Raw genomic sequence first — 19371 nt, forward strand, 5'->3', positions numbered from 1 at the left:
AGGGGGTGGGGTGAGGTGCCTCCTGAGCCAGTGGTATAGAGCTATTTTGAATGTAGCTATATTTGGGGAGAGCTGGTCACGGATTTATTTATAGGTCATTGGGGTTCATCCTTTTTCTGGAGTCAGCCGTATTTGTCCAGTAATCATGTTCCCATCCTCTCCCATGAATTGGATACTGTGAGGAAGCCTTAAACTGGAACTTGTTCCCCAGGTGCTCACAGCCTGCCTGCTAGACTGTGAATGGAAGTGGCATAGAAAAGTATGTGTGGGTCCTGGATTTGATTCCCAGCACAAAATAAAAGTGAAAATGGGAGAGAGGGATTCGCTAGAGGGGAAGGAGAGAAGAGAGAGAGATACAATATATGAAACAATGAATCCAAATTGAAGGGAATGGTATAAACAAAAGCAAAGGCTTTCTGTGACAAGTTTAAGTTTGATAAGCTGTGCTACATAAGCACAGGGGCCAGTTAGACAGAGCCAGATCAGATGGGTGTGTGTGTGTGTGTGTTGGTGTGGCTTGAACATAGGCCTTATACATACCATGCATACACTGTACCACTGAGCTGTACTCCTAATTAGACAGAGCCAGATCAGATGGTGTGTGTGTGGTGTGCTGGGGCTTGAACATAAGACCTTATACATGCCACACACACACTGTACCACTGAGCTGTACTCCTAGCCAAATCATAGACTTATGCTAGGAACATTGGTGTGACCCAGAGGGTATTGAAGGTTAGTGTATGTAAGCATGGGTAGTTAACTATGGCTGCCTGATCCCTACTTCTGAGCCACCTTCTCTTCTCTTCTTTGGAAACCCTAGAACTGCCTGATAAAGAGAGATGAGAATGGTTACTCGGTAGTAGTAGCTGACTTTGGCCTGGCTGAGAAGATCCCTGATATTGGGTGAGTAGTCCTAATGGGAAATCCAGCTTCCTTCCCAAAGACCAGGATTTAGTGACAGCTCCACCTTACTCCCTGAATTTAACTAGTCCTAGGCTATCGGTATCCATCCTTGGGGGAAAAGAATTTCCAACCATCAAAATATTCCATTGTGCTGGGCGCCAGTGGCTCATGCCTGTAATCTTAGCAACTCAGGAGGCTAAGATCTGAGGATCATGATTCAAAGCCAGCCCAGGAAGGAATGTCTATGAGACTCTTATCTCCAATTAACCACCAGGAAAGTGGCACTGTGGCTCAAATGGTAGAGCATTCACTTTGAGCTGAAGAGCTTGAGGGACAGCTCCAGGCCCAGAGTTCAAGCCCCACAACTCATAAAAAAAAAAAAAATACCCCATTGTACTGGGCAAGCTCACTTTCCTTCCACTTTCATTCCACAGCATGGGATGTGAGAAGTTGGCTGTAGTGGGCTCACCCTTCTGGATGGCACCTGAAGTTCTTCGAGATGAGCCCTACAATGAGAAGGTAAGTGGAGAATCTCAGGCTTGGTACTCCTTAGAATCCACTGTTAGCAGAAAGAGCCCAGGGTGAGGATCAACATCCTTTCTGACTTGGATGAAATATGGGCAATAAGGCTCAGACATGGGCAACTGAGGGAGCAATACTCCACCCCTCAATCCATTGAGAGGGAAACAGAGGTCTAACTACCCACCAGGCGGACGTGTTCTCTTATGGTATCATCCTCTGCGAGATCATCGCCCGCATCCAGGCTGATCCAGACTACCTTCCCCGCACAGAGGTGAGCAGTAGGCATGCAGACCAGTGCCATGGGCTAGGGCTGGTTTGAGGCTGTGGAACTATTTTCTTCTTGGGGTAGAGTGGCTGAACTTATTCTATGGCTACTTCTTAGAGGCAGCTCCAGGATGGGTGGTAGGGGTGGGGGGATGGGGACTGATGACATCTACCCATGTCCCTATACCTTCCCCAAATGACAGAATTTTGGGCTGGACTATGACGCTTTCCAGCACATGGTGGGAGACTGCCCCCCAGACTTTCTGCAGCTCACCTTCAACTGCTGTAATGTGAGTATCTTTATCCCCTGGCCTTGTTTCAGGAGCTGGTTGTATTCTTTTTACCTGATTATGACTGTGAGGAAAGGCTACAAATTCATTAGCCTCATTTTTCTCTCGATGTGTTAAACACCAACCACAGTTCCTCCTCAGGGTAAAGCTAGGCTGAGGACTTTGGACCAAGAGAAGGGAAAACTGGCTCCTAATCCTCAGCCTGCAGGGCAGACCAAACATCCCTTACCTTGATAGCACTGTGGTTTGGTTTTGCTATTAAACTGTGGCTCTAGCCAGTCCAAAGACACATAAAAAAGGTTCTTCTTATTGGCCTTCATTTTTTTTTTTTTGGCCAGTCCTGGCGCCTGAACTCTGGGCCTGTCCCTCAGCTCTTCAGCTCAAGGCTAGCGCTCTACCACTTGAGCCACAGTGCCACGTCTGGCTTTTTCTGCTTATGTGGTGCTGAGGAATCCAACCCAGGGCCCCATGCATGCAAGGCAAGCACTCTACCACTGAGTACCTTCCCAGCCCATGGCCTTCATTTTATACAGATATGAGCCAGACTACTTATTATGACCAAAGGGTAAAACCAAATTAGCAGTATGGAAAAAAAAAAAAAAAAAAGAATCATGTTTGCTGGGCTCCAGTGGCTCACGCCTGTAATCCTAGCTACTCAAGAGTCTGAGATCTGAGGATCATGGTTCAAAGCCAGCCAGGTCAGGAAAGTGTCCAATTAACCACCAGAAAACTGGAAGTGGCACTGTGGCTCAAGTAGAATGGTGGCCTTAAGCTGCAGAGCTCAGGGACAGCACCCAGGCCCAGAGTTCAAGCCCTAAGACTGACCAAAAAAAAGAGATGCTTTTGGAGGGGTAAAGCAGACTGAGGACTGAGATAAGGAAGTATAGTAGACAACAGTTACCTTTCTGACCACAGTTCTAGGTATCACCCTAATGAACTGTGGCCTCAGTAGAGATCTCTTTGCTGAACATCTGAATCTTAAAAAAAAAGAGCAATACACTGAAATTCTACCTTTGGGGTGGGAAAATGAGGGTAAAGCTCATGGCTAGTGTGGATGCCTACAGATGGACCCCAAACTGCGCCCATCCTTTGTGGAGATTGAGAGGACCCTGGAGGAAATCATGAGCCGCCTGCAGGAAGAAGAGCTGGAGAGGGACAAAAAGCTGCAACCTACAGCTAAGGGTAAGAGTTCCAAGCAGGCAGCCCAACCTGACCCCACGGGAGGAAATTAGCCTGGAGGACCTTCCCCTCTAGGACTATTCATCACAAAGTCTCAGGTCCTTAGCTAAGTAAGAGGGGAGGGCCATGAGATCACAGAGTCTCAAACAATAGTTAAATTGACACATTCCTTCCCTTCTCTGAATATTTCCTTGCTGATGAAATGAGACAACGGTACTTTGCTTTCCAGAGAGAAAATACTGTAATAAGTGATAGCTTTGTTTATTATGTCTAGTGAGAGTAACCCAGGCTTGACTCACTGTTATTCAGGACTCTTGGAGAAAGTTCCTGGGGGGAAGCGACTAAGCTCACTGGATGACAAGATTCCGTACAAGTCCCCACGTCCAAGACGTACTATTTGGCTGTCTCGAAGCCAGTCAGACATCTTCTCTCGTAAGCCCTCACGTACAGTGAGTGTTTTGGACCCCTACTACCGGCCACGAGATGGTGCTACACGCACTCCCAAAGTTAACCCTTTTAGTGCTCGCCAGGACCTCAAAGGTGGCAAGATCAAGCTCTTTGACCTACCCAGCAAGTCTGTCATCTCCCTGGTATTCGACCTGGATGCACCAGGCCCTGCAACAATGCCCCTGGCTGATTGGCAGGAGCCTCTGGCTCCACCTGCCCGCCGGTGGCGTTCTTTGCCTGGTTCACCTGAGTTCTTACGTCAAGAGGCTTGTCCATTTGCAGGCCGTGAAGAATCGCTATCTGATGGGCCCCCACCACGCCTCAGTAGTCATAAGTATAAAGTAAGAGAGATCCCACCATTCCGGGCATCTGTCCTTCCAGCTGCTGTAGCCCATGAGGCAATGGACTGCTCTAACCAAGAAGAAAATGGTTTTGGGCCCAAGCCCAAGGGGACCAGCTCAGGCCTTGGAAATGCCTCTGAGGAGATGGAGGTTGAAGAAGTAAGACCATGGGACTTGGTTGCAATCCCCTCCTCTGTCTCAAGCATAGGCCCACAAACCCAGGGAGAAAAGGATGGGTGAGGGAGGTTAGTCCCTGTCTACACTTTGGGGATGGATCTTCAGCTGAAGCCATAGGTGCACAGCCTTGACTTTTCTCCGGAGCCCACAGAGCAGGCAGGCTGCTTAGCTTTTGGGCTTCCAGGACCCAATGGCACATATGAGATGAAGCAGCAGTGAGAGAGGCATTCTAGTTAGGGCCAACCATTGGTACTAAGCCTCAGACATCTAGCAAGGAGCTCCAACTCCCACCTGTTTGTTTCTAGTGTACTTCCCCAGACAGGACCATTGGACTCCTAGTTCTAGGATGAGCTGGCAGGTGGCTATTACCCCAGTTCTTTCCTGCCCTAGGTCTCTTTTGCCCTTTCTTGGGGCATATAAGCTACTGGAAGGAACTCAAAGCTGACCAGGAGGCCCTAATAGGCATGGCTGTTTTTCAGACTTGAAGACTGGGGTGCTTCTTGCCAGTATGTCTAAGACACTTGAATAATTGCTGTTTGCACTTACTGCATGGTCAGACCACACCACTACATTTCTATGCAAGGGGGCGGGGCAAGGTAACATGGTGGTCATGGCTCTTAGCTAACCTATTCAAAGACCTTTTCCAGTTGATTAATCTATTTTCCTATTTATAAAGGAGTCTTAATGTTCTGCCTCATAAGACTTTCAGCCTTGTGGTTGGGAGTGGGGGCTGGTTTTGTAGGCCTTAGGGCCTGCTCTAAGTATTTTGTTAACAGGTGATACAACCAGTTGGTTAAACGGTTTATACTTGGACTGATTTTCTTCCCTTCCTGCTATAGCTGGAGCTTCGGGAACAATCTGTCCTTACAGAGCCGCAATAAGAAATAACCAAAGAATGAAGTTGGTCAAAATATTTTCATAACTTGTTTCTGTTGATTTTGGGGGGGTAAAAACCTTCCCAAGACACTTTCAGATTTGAAAATAAAGATGATATTGCAGGTGCTGGTCAGCCTTCTTACTTGAACTCTTATACCTCAGCCTCTGAGGTAAAGCAAAGGTCCAGGAACAATGCAGCAGGATCTCTGCCAAAGCTCCTTCACCCTGTCCCCCTTTATCCACTCTCAACTCTCTCAGTTGAAAGTATATTCGGAGACTAGAGAGACTCAACAACTCTGTTCTATTCTGTTTCTCTTCCTGGGGAGAGTGCCAGAGAGAAGCTGGGTCAGCTGTTGCCCCAAGCCAGCTTCATCTTCTGGTTGTGAGCTTTGGAGGAATGGGAGAACTGGCTTTTGGCCACTGTGAGAGGCACAGCTTTGCCACTCAGATACACTTTGTTGTGACATTCAGGTAGCCAGGGTCCAGAACTGCAGGACTGGAGTTCCTGGCTCACTCCCACAAAGGCCATCACATAACCTGTCATAAAGGCATCAAAACCAGCCCGGTGCAATCCATCCCCAGGCACTGGGTTAGGACTGACTTGACTTCCTGGCACTTCTGAGGTAGTCATGTCAGCTATTCCAGGCTGGGTTGTCTTAAACTCCATCCCCAAATCATTTTTATGATCTTGCTCACAGCCACACTGGTCCTTGGCTTCATCCTCGGCCACCTTTTGTTCAGTTTCCTCAGTCTTCACACCATCCCCACAGACCTGCTTAGTGGGAGGACCATCCTCAGTTTCTCCAGAGGTCTTTGTCCCAGGCTGGTTCATCAAAGCCCTCCTCCGTTTTTCTTTACGTCGTCGCCGTCGCCGCTTGTCCTCTGCCACAGCCTCATCGGTGTCAATGATAAGATCAATATTGTGGGAGCGAGGACACTGTGGTCCTAGAGGGCACCAGCCATAGGCCTAGAGGTAGGAAAGAGGCTTAGAAGGAGTTCCAAATGTCAAAGCCTCCCATCCCCCAGGAAATGGACAAGAGTTCTCACCGAGAATTTGTCACAGATGTTGGTGGGATGACGATGGTGGGTTACAGGGGACATGCAGCAGCGGTAGTCAATATGGGCCCTCATGCTAGAAGGATAGCTGCAGAACTCCAGGACAAGGTGAGGGCTGCCAGCTGCCCGCTGTTTCTCATTTTCCCGTTCACTGAAACAGCAGGAGGGTATTGTTCCATTAACATGTATGAGAGGCAGGAGTTTTGTCTGATTTGTTCATTGCACTGCTGAATCCTCAGCAACTAAAAACAATGCCTAGAACATGGTAAGCACTCCATAAATATTAAGTGAATGAAATTTGCTCATACAAGACCCTACCCCTTTCCCTCACCATTTCCGGAAGGCATATTCTAAGTAGGAGGCCACAAATCGGGCATGAAACTCTGCAGCATATTTGGTGTCATAAATGCCTGCTGGGAACATCTCACAGAGGTCAGCAGTGAACGTTCCCAGGCTTTCTGGCAGGTGGGCATAGAAGTTCTGGTACAGGAACACCAAGTCTATAAGACCATTATGCAGCACTACGGGCCGGCGGGCTCGAATCAGCTCCAGAAACAAGGTTCGCACTGACTGGCTCTGGCTCTCATCACCCTAGGTGGAAAGGGAGGAAGGGGTCAGTGGGAAGCAGAGAGTTCCTTCTATAGACTACTTCTCTCTAGTTCCCTCATCTGGAAAGTTCTTCCTCATACCCAACCTAGTGCTACATATAGTATGTCTTGTCTCCTCAGCCTTGTCCATGGTGATTCCCCACACTCACTAAGAAACAGGCTTCCAGCAGACAAAGAAAGGCTAGGGAACTTGGATACCTACCTTGTCATTGCCCTTATGGTAGGGGATGCCCTGGGCATACTGCCGATTAAAGTTGAAGCCATGCTGTACCAGGAACTGCACAGATTTTGGTTCTATAACATACTCCTCCGTGCACAGCAGAGTGAGATTGAACACCTGGACCAGGTAGGAATGTTCACCCTGAGAAAGAGGGCTATATCAAGACTTGAGATTAAAAAACCTTACACCCAGTGTTCCCTAGCACTTCAACCCTCCTGTGGATCTCTGCCACAGATCAGGGATGGGGATGAGATAGTTCATACCTTATCTGGCTGTTGCTTGAAGCAGGCGAGGCCCAGCGACAGCACAGAACGGGTCCTGGCAGCATGACACACAGCCTTATAACGTTCTTCAATGCACCTTAAAATTGGTTTTTGCAGTGGTTGTAGCTGATTTAACTTCATGAAGGACCCAAACCACACAGGACTGGAACATAGACCCACCCTTCTGCTGGGGCTGGGACTAAAGAGAAGGCTTACTTACTGGTTCAGCAAACTCTTCCTGTCCCCTAGCCCACTCAGCTCCTATGAGTGGGTAAAGGTAGGGTTGTGATTGGCCCCCAGCACCAGTCCCTTCTCAACCACCTGCCCTCCCTGTTTCCCATGCCTCACCGTGTCAACAGCCACAAAGCTAGATGTCTTTATGGCCAGCAGGAGGGATGGCCACATCTCTTTGAAGTTATCATTTTGCACATCTACCACAGGAACTTGGACTACTATCTCCTCCTTAGATTTTATGCTTCTGTTGACACCACCTAGGCATAAGGAGGGTGGTGGATGTTCATGTTCTGGCAAGACCCCAAGGGAACAGACACCAAGCTAGGTTGCAGGGACCCCATTGGTAGCTTTTTCCCTTTACCTCAAGCTCTTTTTTCCTACCCTATGTGTTCTGCACATATATCTCAGAGTGGGCAGTGCCCTGAGTTTGGTCTTCCAATGACTTTAGTAAGACTTTGGGAAGAAGTTACTGTCTCAGAATCCCTATCAGTGGATAGGTAAGGTTGAAGGGAACATCTTTGATTTTTCCTTACCCCTTGCAGGAAATATTCTGCAGGGCTTGGAATTTAAAATCCTTGAGCGAGGATGGGTGGTGTAAGCCTTTAATCCCAGCACTCTGATAATAGGGCCTCGACTGTGAAGCCAGCCTAGGCTACAAAACCAATCATGTCTCAAAAGAAAAAAAGCAAAACAAAATCCATCCCCTAAACATATGAGGCTGCATACTACAGTTCCCAGGAGGCCCCGACAGCTATAAGCGGCAGTTCCTGGTTTGTTTCAAAGCCTGATAAATGCCCTACACCAAAGCTATCAACGTGTCCTACTTCTAGTTCAAAAACTCCACCGGCTCGACAGATTCCCAACTACTAAAATTATGAGCTCCACTCAGACCACATCTCCCAGCATGCCCCTCCTCGGCCTTTACAAAGCTTCCACCCCTTCGGTCTTTGCAGGCAGGCGCATTGCATGCCGGGATCTGTAGTCTCCTCGTGGCTGCCTAAGAAGGAAAGGGCTAACTCGCGGCCGCTTCAGGTCAGCCTCTAGAACTATGGTCCCGAGGCTTTTCCCTTACCGAGCCGCAGAAGCTTTTAGGGTGACCCCCAGGAAAGCCACTCACCATCGGAGGCCATTGGAGCTGGAGCTACGCCATCTTCACTGCCAGCAGCCATGACGGCACGCGTCCCTCACTGGATTCTGTGGGTACGCGGGACTTCCGCTTTGTTTCCAGTCGCGACAAGGCCTAGCAGGGATGGGGCGGGGTCTCTCCCGGGGGGCGGCCGAGGAGTCAGACTTCCGCTCAGACCTCCCGGGTCTGGTGCGGGAAGCAGGCCGGGCGCGCGCTGAGAGCCTATTGGCTGGTACGTCCGGCTCGAGCCAGGATTGGCCGAAGCCACGCCCCCTGGAGTGTCGGAAGTCGCGCGCGGGAGACAACCCTAGAGGTAATTTCTTTTCCTGCGCGCCCGGTGGAGGCGTGGGAGCCGTGGCTTTCTAGAGCGGAGCCCGCGAGTTGGGGTGGGCAGGGTAGTCTGCCCAAAAAGGGGGCTCTGCCTAAACCGGGTTTAAAGCATTCCTATCAGTTAGGTAACGAGAAGGGCCTGTCGAGAAAAGAACGGTGTTTTGGGCAGGGCAAGTAGCCAAAACGAATGCTTAGTGCCGTCCTGGAACTGAAAGAGTTTGGGGAGTGTTCCACAAGACCAGGCTGCAGAAGGGTAGCAGTCGACAATTAGAGGACCTTTTGAGATGATTTAAGCAAGTGATAACGTGACTTGAGTGAAGGCTCTGGTAGCAGGGATGGCTACTTGTGAAGCTATTACTGACCTAGAGGGTGTTTGGGCTTGATTCCTGCTACTGTAGGATAGATGACCCCACTGAAGACTCGTCCTTTTCTTGGGGGTTCTACCTGCCACACCCAATGCCCACCAATCCTTTCTCCTGGGATGTTCATTTCTTTCTAGTTTGTCTTCAACTTTACTTAGAGCTTTTCATCATTATCCAGAGTTTCTTTGGATTTTTCCCATCCTGAAAAAGGAATCAGTTCCTTTGACCCTTCCCTTATCCGGCTAAATTAATGTTCGTGTGCTTGCTTGCTTGGTATTGTTGCGGCAATGCAGAACAGCATCAAGACCTCTTTTTAGAGAGGATAAAGGAATTTATTGCCAGCGACCCAAACCAGGCTAGTGACAGAAGCTTGGATTCCCTAGTTGGGAGAGGGCCAGGGTTTTATACGAGCTGGTTACACACAAAATAGGCATTAATAAGATATACAAAAGTTCAGGTGGGCTGACATCAACTTCTGACCAATTGCTTTCTAGTTGTGTAGGAATCATGACATCCTGTCACTGTTGTTATTTAAAAATGCCTTGTGGGGGCCTCGCATGCAAGAGGCCCTGGGAGGCCCTAGGTTAGATTCCTCAGTACCCATAAGCAGAAAAAGCCGGAAGTGGCTCTGTCATTCACATGGTAGGTAGAGCACTAGCCTTGAGCTGAAGAACTGAGGGACGGTGCCCAGGCCCAGAGTTCAGGCCCCATGACTGGCAGAAAAAAACAAAACAACCTTGGGGCCTATTGATTCAGATAGCCCCAACTGTATGAAGCAAAGTGCCTTCACCAGAAAGGGTAACTTTGTCTACTTCAGTAGGAGGGCTTGAACTCAGCGCCTTTTGCTCTTTCTTGGCTCTTTCCCTCAAGACTGTGTGCTACCACTTGAGCCACACCTTCACATCTGACTTTTTTGGCTAAGTGCAGCTATGAGTCTCACTGGGCCAGTCAGCCCAGGATCCTCAGATCTCAGTCTCCTCAGTAGCTAGGATTGTAGGCGTGAACCACCAATACCCAGCAGGTTAATTAATTTGACAAGTATTTGTTGTGTGCAGTTTATCTAACACTGACTTTGGGGACATAACAAACCTAGTTTTGTCCCCTTATGGGTTTTTTTCTGTGTGTGGGGGTATTTGCTTTTTGTTTTGTTTTTATAGACAAGGTAAACACACTGAATCATGAGTAAATGTAAAATTACAATTGGTTTAAGAGCATCAGTAGAGGGCTGGGAAGGTAGCTCAGTGGTAGAGTGCTTGCCTTGCATGCATGAGGCCCCTGGGTTCGATTCCTCAGCACCAAATAAGCAAAAAAGAAAAAAACCAGAAGTGGCTCTGTGGCTCAAGTGGTAGAGTGCTAGCCTTGAGCTGAAGAGCTGAGAGACAGTGTCCAGGCCCAGAGTTCAGGCCCCAAGACCAGACCAAAAAAAAAAAAAAAAGAGAGAGAGAGCATCAGTAGAGAACTATATGAGAGAATAAGACAGGAAGACTTGATTTTTAAGTCAGGAGCTGGAAATGATTAAATGTTAGGAAAAACTTAGAAAATCCTCTCCAGAAAAAATAGATGGTGCGAGGCCTCAAAGTAGACAACTTTGGAGCTTGAAGCAATTAAATTCTGACAAAAGTAGCTAGAGCATAGTGAGAAAGGACGAGGCATGTGGAGCCCTGACCCGTTGACCTTCAGAACACTATTTAGGGCTGGGAAGGTGACTCAGTGGTAGAGTACTTGCCTTGCATGCATGAGGCCCTGGGTTCGACTCCTCAGCACCACATAAGCAGAAAAAGCTGAAAGTGGTGCTATGGCTCAAGTGGTAGAGCCCTGGCCTTGAGCTGAAGAGCTGAGGGACAGTACCCAAGCCTAGAGTTCAAGCCCCACGACCAACAAAAACAAAACAAAAACTCTATTTAGAGGATTGGCTTTTACTTCAAGAGCAAGTGGTGTGACAGCCAAAGCCTTCCAGAAAGTACTTTATGGTGCTACCCACCCCATCTCCTATCTCCTGTCACTTACCTTCCCTCATTCCATTGTAACCACTGGCCTGCTGTTGTACTACTAACATGCCAGACCTTTCCAGTGACTTCTTACTTTCCACAGGTGTCCACAATTACTTGTTCTAACATTATAACAAGGTCCACCTTAGCCACATTCTTCTTTTTTTTTTTTTTTGCCACTCCTTGGGCTTCAACTCAGAGTCTGGGCACTGTCCCTGAGCTTTTGCTCAAGGCTAGCACTCTACCATGTGAGCCACAGCACCACTTCCAGCTTTTTCTGTGTATGTGATACTGAGGAATTGAACCCAGGGCTTCATGCATGCTAGGCAAGCACTCTACTACTAAGCCACATTCCCAGCCCTCCTTCTCTAATTCTTGATTTCTCCTTTCAAATGAAGGCTTTGAACTAGATGATTGCTAAAGGCTTCTTCAGTATAACCACAGTACATGAGGTTGATTAGGAAAAACCTCTTACCCACCACCATGATCCCAGATACCCCAAAACTATTCTTATACACACTGTTTCCCAACAGAAGACTTTGGCTCTTGGCCTATCATCGTCCTGCCCTCTTATTCTGTATGTATCTGGGGCTATCAATATGATGGTCCCCTGAAACCATTTGCTCAACTGTGCTGGTCATACTTCACTGCCACAGCCAGCTAGGAGCAAAACCATGGGCACTATGAGAGTGACTGTGAAAACGTCATACTATATGAGTGATGTAGGACAAGAGGTGTCTGGGATTCTGCAGCACCCCAAGGTTCAGCTTCCTTGTGACTGACTACTTTGGCTGTGTATGTGTTCCAGGACATCATGAAGAAGCCCCGAGCAGCTGTGAGAAGTCACAGGAAGCAGGCAGCCTGTCTGGAGGGAAGGGAAAATCATGCTCTCAATAGCACCCAGGCCAAGCCTTCTGCCCCTGATGGTAAGGAACTTGTCCTAGCCAAAGTTGCAAGGAACTAGTTTTACCACAATAAAGGGCAGATTCAAGCTGGGAAAGGAGGCTGGTATGTACCAAAGTATTAGGAATCTAAGGGTCTAATTCTCTGTTACTACATGACTTTGAGAGAGTTGGCCTGGCTGCTTTCTTTCCAGTAACAAGGTAAAGTAGTCTGCATTTCTTCTTTCATGTGGCCTTTATGATGTCAAATGAGTTTATGAGATTGAAAGTGTTCATTTGTTTCTTTGGACGGATTTTTGTTTTTTTGTGTTGGTACTGGGCTTGCACTCACTCTCACCCTCTTGCTTGGTTCTTTTGCTCAAGACTGGCACTCTACCTCTTGATCCATACCTCTACTTTGGCTTTTTGCTGGTTAATTGGAGATAAGAGTCTCAGGTTTGTCTTCCTAGGGTGACTTTGAACTTTAATCCTCAGATCTCAGCTTCCTGAGTATATAGGATCACAGGCATACACTACTAGCACCCAGCTGTTTGTTTTTTTTTAACAAAGAAATATATACCGCTACATGGGTATATACTATATCTAGCTGAACCCGTTGGATATTCATTGTGGACCAGAAACAACAGAGCCAGCAGTATCGCTCTGAGAAAATTGAGGTTATACATATAACTAGAGACCCTAAGGTCTGATACCAGCTCCAAAGATTAAGCAAGGTGTTGGGGTGGGAAAGTCCTAAGGGTGAGCACACTGCCACGGGCTGTTGTTCCCTTGGTTCCTGGTACACAGCCTGTTCAGTGGTGATTCCTGAGTGCCCTGGGGCTTCTACAGGCCTGATCAAGCAGAATGAAGTGTTGCGGGCCTCTGTCTGCCCGTACCATCTATTCAGAGACACAGCTGAAGTCACAGTCTTTCGGAATAGCCTGTTGAGCTGGTATGATCGAGAGAAGCGGGACCTACCCTGGAGAAGATGGGTAAGCAGGCAAGGATAAGGGTAAGCAGGGACAGAGGAGCAGAAAGCTGACACCCAGCCCCTTTCACACTAATTCCCAACCTGGGTTGCATTGACAGGCAGAAGATGAGGCTGACTTGGACAGGAGAGCATATGCTGGTCAGTATCTCTTGAGAACAGGGTTGCCTGGAAATCCTTTGGGCTGGGGGCTAGGAGCTAGGCAGGTTAGTAGTGCCCTTACGCCTGCCCCTCTTCCCTAGTGTGGGTGTCAGAGGTTATGTTGCAGCAGACCCAGGTTGCCACAGTGATCAACTACTATACCCGATGGATGCAGGTGATGCCAGGGGAGGGAGGGGAGAGTTGGGTCAGACCCCACATGAGCCTGTATTTGGGGGTTGGATATAGAAAGTGCTTCTTCCATTACCCTCACCCTTGACCTCATCTCTTTATGTCTGCCTTGGGGCTGTAGAAGTGGCCAACACTGCAGGACCTGGCAAGTGCTTCCCTGGAGGTGAGAGCCACCCTTGGGTACAGGAAGTGGGGGCAACTGAGAAACAGACCACTGATCCTTTGGCTCTAACCTCACCTACAGGAGGTGAACCAGCTTTGGGCAGGCCTGGGTTACTATTCCCGAGGCCGGAGGCTACAGGAGGGAGCGCGGAAGGTAAAGGGGTGATGGAGAAGGGAAGGGGTAGGAACTCTGGCATGTCTCACCTTGAACCTTCCTACCTCATTCAGGTGGTTGAGGAGCTAGGGGGCCATGTGCCACGTACAGCAGAGACCCTGCAGAAGCTTCTGCCTGGTGTGGGCCGGTACACAGCTGGCGCCATTGCTTCCATTGCCTTTGGTCAGGTGAGCCCATCGTCCACCTGTACTTTGTGTGTGCCCACCCTGCTTCCTCGAGCCCAGACTGACTCTTGGGTTCCTCTGTGCCAGGCAACCGGTGTGGTGGACGGGAATGTAATACGGGTGTTGTGCCGTGTCCGAGCCATTGGTGCTGATTCCAGCAGCACCTTTGTCTCTCAGCAGCTCTGGTAGGATACTGGGATATCAGGAAATTGGGGGGAGTATCTTCAAAGAGTCTTTGGCTTATCCTGGTGTCCTTTCTTTTAGGAGCCTAGTCCAGCAGTTGGTGGACCCTGCCCGGCCAGGGGACTTCAACCAAGCAGCCATGGAGCTAGGTGCCACAGTGTGTACCCCACAGCGCCCTCTCTGCAGCCAGTGTCCAATACAGGACCTGTGCTGGGCACGCCAGAAGGTGAGCTTCTCGGAAAGGGCAGTCAGAGGCCCTAGTGAGTGACCTGCGCCCCATGCCACACTGCCTTGTGCCTCTCAGGTGGAGCAGGAACAGCTCTCAGTTTCACAAAGCCTGCCAGGCAGTCCTGATGTAGAAGAGTGTGGTGAGTGTCAGCTCTAACCTTAACCCCAGCTCTCCCAGCCCTGTCAGGTTGCTGTCTATAGAAGCCTCATTCTGGTTCTTCCTCTAACCCGAGTAAGATTCTGCACAACTGGACCAACCCTGCTCTCTAGACTTGGCATCTAAGCCCTGATCTCAGCAGGATTGGCGATGTCTGTTTCCAGCTCCCAACCCTGGACAGTGCCAGCTGTGCCCACCTCCCTCAGAACCCTGGGACCCCACCATGGGAGTGACCAACTTTCCTCGAAAGGCCACCCGCAAGCCTCCCAGGGAGGAATGTTCTGCCATCTGTGTTTTGGAGCAGCCCAGAGCCCAAGGGGGAGCCTGCTTTCTGCTGGTGCAGAGGCCCAATTCAGGTACCTGAATACTGGGAGTAGATGGCAGTGGCTGGAACATCAGGGAGGAACGGAGTCAGCAGCTGAGGCCTAACCCACACTTGGCTGCCCTGGTTCTCAGGTCTGCTGGCAGGACTGTGGGAATTTCCTTCTATAACCTTGAATCCCTCTGAGCAACATCAGCGCAAGGCCAAGGCCCTGCTACAGGAACTGAAGAGTTGGGTTGGGCCACTCCCAGCCACCTCCCTTCGGCGCCTTGGGGAGGTAAGCGAGCCGTGGAGTGGTCTGGAATGAGGCTTTTGTGACCTCCACAAGCCCTTTTCAGCCCCCTGTCCCTCCCCTCAGGTGATCCACACCTTTTCTCACATCAAGCTGACCTATCTTGTATATGGTGTGACTCTGGAAGGGCAGACCCCAAAGACTCTACCACCTGGTGCTCGCTGGCTGACTCGAGAAGAATTTCATACTGCAGCTGTTTCCACTGCTATGAAAAAGGCACTATCTTTGTTATCTTCATTGTCCTTTTCCGTATTTTTTACTTGCTCTATATCAACGTATTACTTATAAACAGAAAGAAAAAGAAAAGCACACATTCTAAACAAAAGTGCTGAGGCTGAATACAGGTTGAGGGCAGAGAAGGAAGGTGTGTGTGTGTGTGTGTGTGTGTGTGTGTGTGTGTGTGTGTGTGTGTGTGTGTGTGTGTGTGTGTGTGTGTGTGTGTGTGTGTGTGTGTGTGTGTGTGTGTGTGTGTGTGTGTGTGTGTGTCTTTTGAGAGATGTGTATGTATGTAGAGAAGGAAGGGTGTGTGTGTGTCAGTGTGTGTGTGTGTGTGTGTCAGTCTTTTGAGAGATATGTGTGTGTGTGTAGAAGGAAGGGTGTTTCAGTCTTTTGAGAGATGTCGTGTGTGTGTGTGTGTGTGTGTCAGTCTTTTGAGAGATGTGTGTGTGTGTGTCACTTTTGAGAGATGTCACCCGTGTGTGTGTGTGTGTGTGTGTGTGTGTGTGTGTCAGTCTTTTGAGAGATGTCACCCTGTTCCTGTTGTCCTCTGTTCTTGACTAGGTGTTCCAAATGTATGAAGACCAGCCAGGGAGCTGCAAGGTGAGTTTCCTGACCCTCACTCGGACATCTCTTCCCACTCTTGAATCCATTATTTTTAGTCATTGACACATGGGTGGATATTCTGTATTCCCAAGAACAGTTTTTGGTCTGTGTGCAGGGGGACAAGAACAAGTTGGTGAAGGCAGTAGTGTCACAGGTATAGGCACTGTTTATGGTAGGTTTTACAGGACATGAGGTGGGGAGCTGTCAGTTCTATCTGGAAGGCAAAGATCAAGAAAGGCTGCTTGAGGGGCTGGGAAGGTGGCTCAGCGGTAGAGTGCTTACCTCACATGCATGAGGCCCTGGGTTTGGTTCCTCAACACCACATAAACAGAAAAGGCCAGAAGTGGCGCTGTGGCTCAAGTGGTAGAGTGCTAGCCTTGAGCTGAAGAGCTCAGGGACAGCACCCAGGCCCAGAGTTCAAGCCCCATGACTGACAAAAAAAAAAAAGGCTGCTTGTGAAAAGTTGCTAATCTGGGTCCTAGAAATGAGTAGTTTTCTCCTGGTTTGGGAACCGAGTCAAGCAGTAAGGATGCTCTTTCCTGAACCACAAGTAGGTGAAATACAAGGTAGTCTACAGTACTGAAAGAATTGGGCGAGGTCAGCAGAGCCTGCTCAGGTCGGCCAGGCCAAGAAAACATCGTAGGCGGAGAAGTCAGATTTTCATCTTAGGAAGATTTTCTCTGGCTGCTTTTGAAGAGTTGGCAGAAAGAGCAACAGATACTTGGAGACAGGTGGAAAGCTCTGTAACATTCCAGGCTAGTAGCTGATTGGGATCAATTGAGTGGGAAGGGACAAGGGGGAGATTCCCTATGTCGTCTCCTCAGTACCTGTCACTGTTGACTTTTGCACAGGGTTCTAAAAGGTCCCAGCCATCCAGCCAAAAAATGTCCAGCCGGAAAAAAACTAATCGGGGCCAGCAAGTCCTGGAAAAATATTTTCAACCTCATGTCCCTACTGATTCACAAAGCCTTAACAGTGCAGCCTAATTATGCTAGAAGCCTTTACCTGAAAACCCTGTGGTTTAATAAAGAACTTATTTTTGTAGTGAATCAGTTTTCTACAACTTAAATCTCCCTAGTCCCTTTACTCTCCCAACTCCTGGAGATCCAGAAAATGAAGACCTGCTCAGTCCTGACTTTCACTGCCTGAGCTCCCAGACTCCAGGGCAGATGGTCTCCAAGGGGTGTTCTATCTAGAATAATCCATTCACTTTTTCTCCTGAGGGAGTGAAGGCGAGGCAACTGCCAGGAACACCTGCTAGTGGTTTACAACCAGCCCTCTCATTCTGGGTATCAAGTCAACTCTGATTGGAGCAGGGGGATCACACTAGAGCTCTCTGACCAGTCTGTTCTCACCTGGAGCTGTTGTTTACTGGGGAGAAGAGAAGCGCAGAGGATTTGTCTTAAATTCCTAACTCAAACACTGAATCATTTATTTAGGGATAATCTCATCTTATAAAGTGAAAAATACATAAGGCAAAGGATTATTCATCATAAAATTGGGGAGGATGGGAATCCACTCAGAAACACAAAGGCTCCAAAAAGAACAAGCTATGCTGTGACCTAATTGTGTCAGTCTTTTATCTTTCATATATATTTGATATTAAGCTGCAAAAAGGTATGGCTTTGCCTTTTAAAGTCTCACCCACCCAGGTAAGAACCGTAGCTGCTGGGTGGAACTGTTGACATAGAGGCCACACCTGGTGCCAAAGGCAAAGGCTTTTAGTAGCTGGGTGGTGTTCCCGTAGGTGAGTCTCAGTTCCTGCAGGCTGTGTGGGATCCTAGAGCACCAAGACAAGATGGCTGGCCTAACTCCAGCCAGCTTCAGGCTTTCTGCGCTCTAGTAGCTTCCTCTTGCACGGACTGCCATAATGCTCGGATGTTGTCCTGGCCAAAGCCTGTGGCCCCCTGTCTTTGAATCAGCTCTAGGAAGAAGGTATCCTCATTAAAGAGGGACTTGGTAAAGACTTGAAGCAGGAACTTGTCTTTATCGCCATCTAGCAGGATTCCTTGCCGGGCCAGAAGGCTAGGCTTGTGCCCTGCAGCTAGGATCTGCCCCTCTTTGCCGGGCTGTTGGTAGTATGCCGCTGGAGGTGTCAGAAGTCGGCCGCCGGCCCCCGCTATCTTCTCAGTCGCCTCTAAGATGTTGGGCGTGTACAGCCCTACGTGCTGCAGCCCTGGTCCCCTGTGCCTGACAAGAAATTGCTCCACCTGGTCCTGCTTGCTGGTGGCTCTGGACAGTGACTCGGCTAACACGAGGGTGGGAACCATGCTGCCTGGCGCAGTCTGCAGGGCAGTGAGTCGCAGCCCACCGCGCCCGGACCCTGCTGCCACCTCTAAACCCAGGTCCGGATCCTCACCTGGGCTCAGTGGCAAGTGGCGAAAGCCTAGGCAGTCGTGGAACCAACGCCTGAGTGTAGGGGAGCTGCCAGAGGTGCAAGCCAAGGTCAAGTGGTCCACGTGGCTGACCCAGCCCAGTCCCGGCGCCGGGGACACCGATGTGAAGCCGGGTAAGAAGGGCCCGCGATAGCCGGCGCGGTCTAGCAACGTCAGGCTGAGGTTGCCCGCCGGCGAGCTGACCACGGTGTAGACAGCCGCGCCCCGCGCATCCCGCACGCTCACCGGGGGCACAGGCACGCGGCACCCCCGAGCAGCCAGCTCCCGGGCAGCAGCGGCCGCATCGTCCACGTCGAAGCACAGGTTCGTGGCGCTGGGCACTGAGTGACTCGGGTCCAGGCCATAGAGTGGCTCCCCGGGTCCTGCGCCCTCGTTTACCAAAAAGACCGCATCTCCGCTGCGTAAGGCCAGCTGCCGCCAGCCGCCCGCCTCCCGCGCCGCCAGGGGCTGGAAGCCGAAGAGGTGCTGCAGATCTCGGGCCAGGGGCTGGCCGGCTGGCACGTGGAAGGCGATATGGCACAGACGGCGGGCGTGCACAGCCATGGCGGGCCGGGCCGGGCCGGGCCGAACGGCCACCCGGACCTGGGCTCCGGGGACCGCCCACTGGTTAGAAACTCCAAGTCCTTTTAGATCCGCTGATGGGTGGAAGCCTGTGGGGGCAGTTCTGTGTAGCCCCGGGAGAGGGTCACAGACCAAGTCCCGGAGGGAGCGATTCTCCTTACAGCGCCACGATCACCTGGACCAGGCTCAGGACTAGCCGCTCCACCCCGGGAGCAGAGAGCAGAGTGAGCCGAGCACGCGGAGCTGGGAGGGGCGTGGCCACATGGGGCGTGGTCGCGTGGGGGCGGGGCCTCAAGTAGGTGGTCCGACCCGACACGCCTCCCACGCCTCCGACCTTGTAGTCAAGGGTACAGCCTGGGACCCGGCTGCTCTCTCCCAGGGCCTCTGGTCGGGTCACGCCCGGTCACAGAGCTACTCTTCCGGCGCCCGGGAAATCACAATAGCCACCTTCACTCGGTGCCAGGCTCACTCTTCTCAGACCTCAGAGCGAAGGATTCAGTCCGGGTTGGGGGAGGAGCTCCAAC

The 19371-nt window shown here is 50.2% G+C and overlaps 4 protein-coding genes across 10 annotated transcripts in view; 2 read left to right on the forward strand and 2 right to left on the reverse strand.

Moving 5' to 3' along the window:
* Window positions 1-5121, forward strand: part of LOC138803403 (dual specificity testis-specific protein kinase 2) — a 117589-nt gene extending 112468 nt beyond the window's left edge. For 2 of the 4 annotated variants that reach the window (XM_069987360.1, XM_069987361.1), the window contains exons 6-11: window positions 821-903; window positions 1338-1422; window positions 1613-1696; window positions 1893-1979; window positions 3044-3161; window positions 3468-5121. In XM_069987360.1, coding sequence (XP_069843461.1) covers window positions 821-903; window positions 1338-1422; window positions 1613-1696; window positions 1893-1979; window positions 3044-3161; window positions 3468-4186 — 1176 coding nt within the window. In that variant the 3' untranslated portion in view covers window positions 4187-5121. The remainder of the gene's footprint in view (window positions 1-820; window positions 904-1337; window positions 1423-1612; window positions 1697-1892; window positions 1980-3043; window positions 3162-3467) is intronic. The other 2 variants (XM_069987362.1, XM_069987363.1) reach the window with 2 other exon arrangements.
* LOC138803406 (target of EGR1 protein 1-like) lies at window positions 5025-8581 on the reverse strand. The gene is made up of 8 exons (XM_069987369.1): window positions 8498-8581; window positions 7495-7637; window positions 7367-7407; window positions 7147-7243; window positions 6866-7024; window positions 6387-6646; window positions 6047-6206; window positions 5025-5966 (listed from the first exon to the last, which is right to left on the reverse strand). Exons 1-8 carry the CDS (start codon window positions 8547-8549, stop codon window positions 5346-5348), a joined length of 1533 nt encoding a protein of 510 aa, XP_069843470.1. The 5' UTR covers window positions 8550-8581; the 3' UTR covers window positions 5025-5345.
* LOC138803405 (adenine DNA glycosylase-like) lies at window positions 8501-16939 on the forward strand. Of its 4 annotated transcripts, none has more exons than XM_069987364.1 (16): window positions 8501-8580; window positions 11995-12112; window positions 12875-13059; window positions 13157-13196; window positions 13298-13371; window positions 13507-13548; window positions 13630-13701; window positions 13776-13889; window positions 13974-14071; window positions 14151-14295; window positions 14374-14437; window positions 14619-14810; window positions 14911-15053; window positions 15135-15284; window positions 15849-15887; window positions 16742-16939. In XM_069987364.1, the coding sequence occupies exons 1-16, from the start codon at window positions 8548-8550 to the stop codon at window positions 16874-16876; spliced, it is 1644 nt and encodes a 547-aa protein (XP_069843465.1). In that variant the 5' UTR covers window positions 8501-8547; the 3' UTR covers window positions 16877-16939. The 4 variants fall into 4 exon arrangements, with proteins under 4 accessions (XP_069843465.1, XP_069843468.1, XP_069843466.1 ...); XM_069987367.1 differs by having other exon boundaries at window positions 12917-13059; XM_069987365.1 differs by lacking the exon at window positions 8501-8580 and adding an exon at window positions 8664-8819.
* On the reverse strand, window positions 16039-19074 carry LOC138803407 (4-hydroxyphenylpyruvate dioxygenase-like protein). Its single transcript, XM_069987370.1, has one exon. The coding sequence runs from the start codon at window positions 18827-18829 to the stop codon at window positions 17714-17716; it is 1116 nt and encodes a 371-aa protein (XP_069843471.1). The 5' UTR covers window positions 18830-19074; the 3' UTR covers window positions 16039-17713.
* Window positions 19075-19371: the final 297 nt, after the last annotated feature.

The sequence above is a fragment of the Dipodomys merriami genome, unplaced genomic scaffold (genome assembly GCF_024711535.1).
Source record: "Dipodomys merriami isolate MVZ:Mamm:240054 unplaced genomic scaffold, mDipMer1.0.p SCAF_34, whole genome shotgun sequence".
Taxonomy (NCBI): Eukaryota; Metazoa; Chordata; class Mammalia; order Rodentia; family Heteromyidae; genus Dipodomys; species Dipodomys merriami.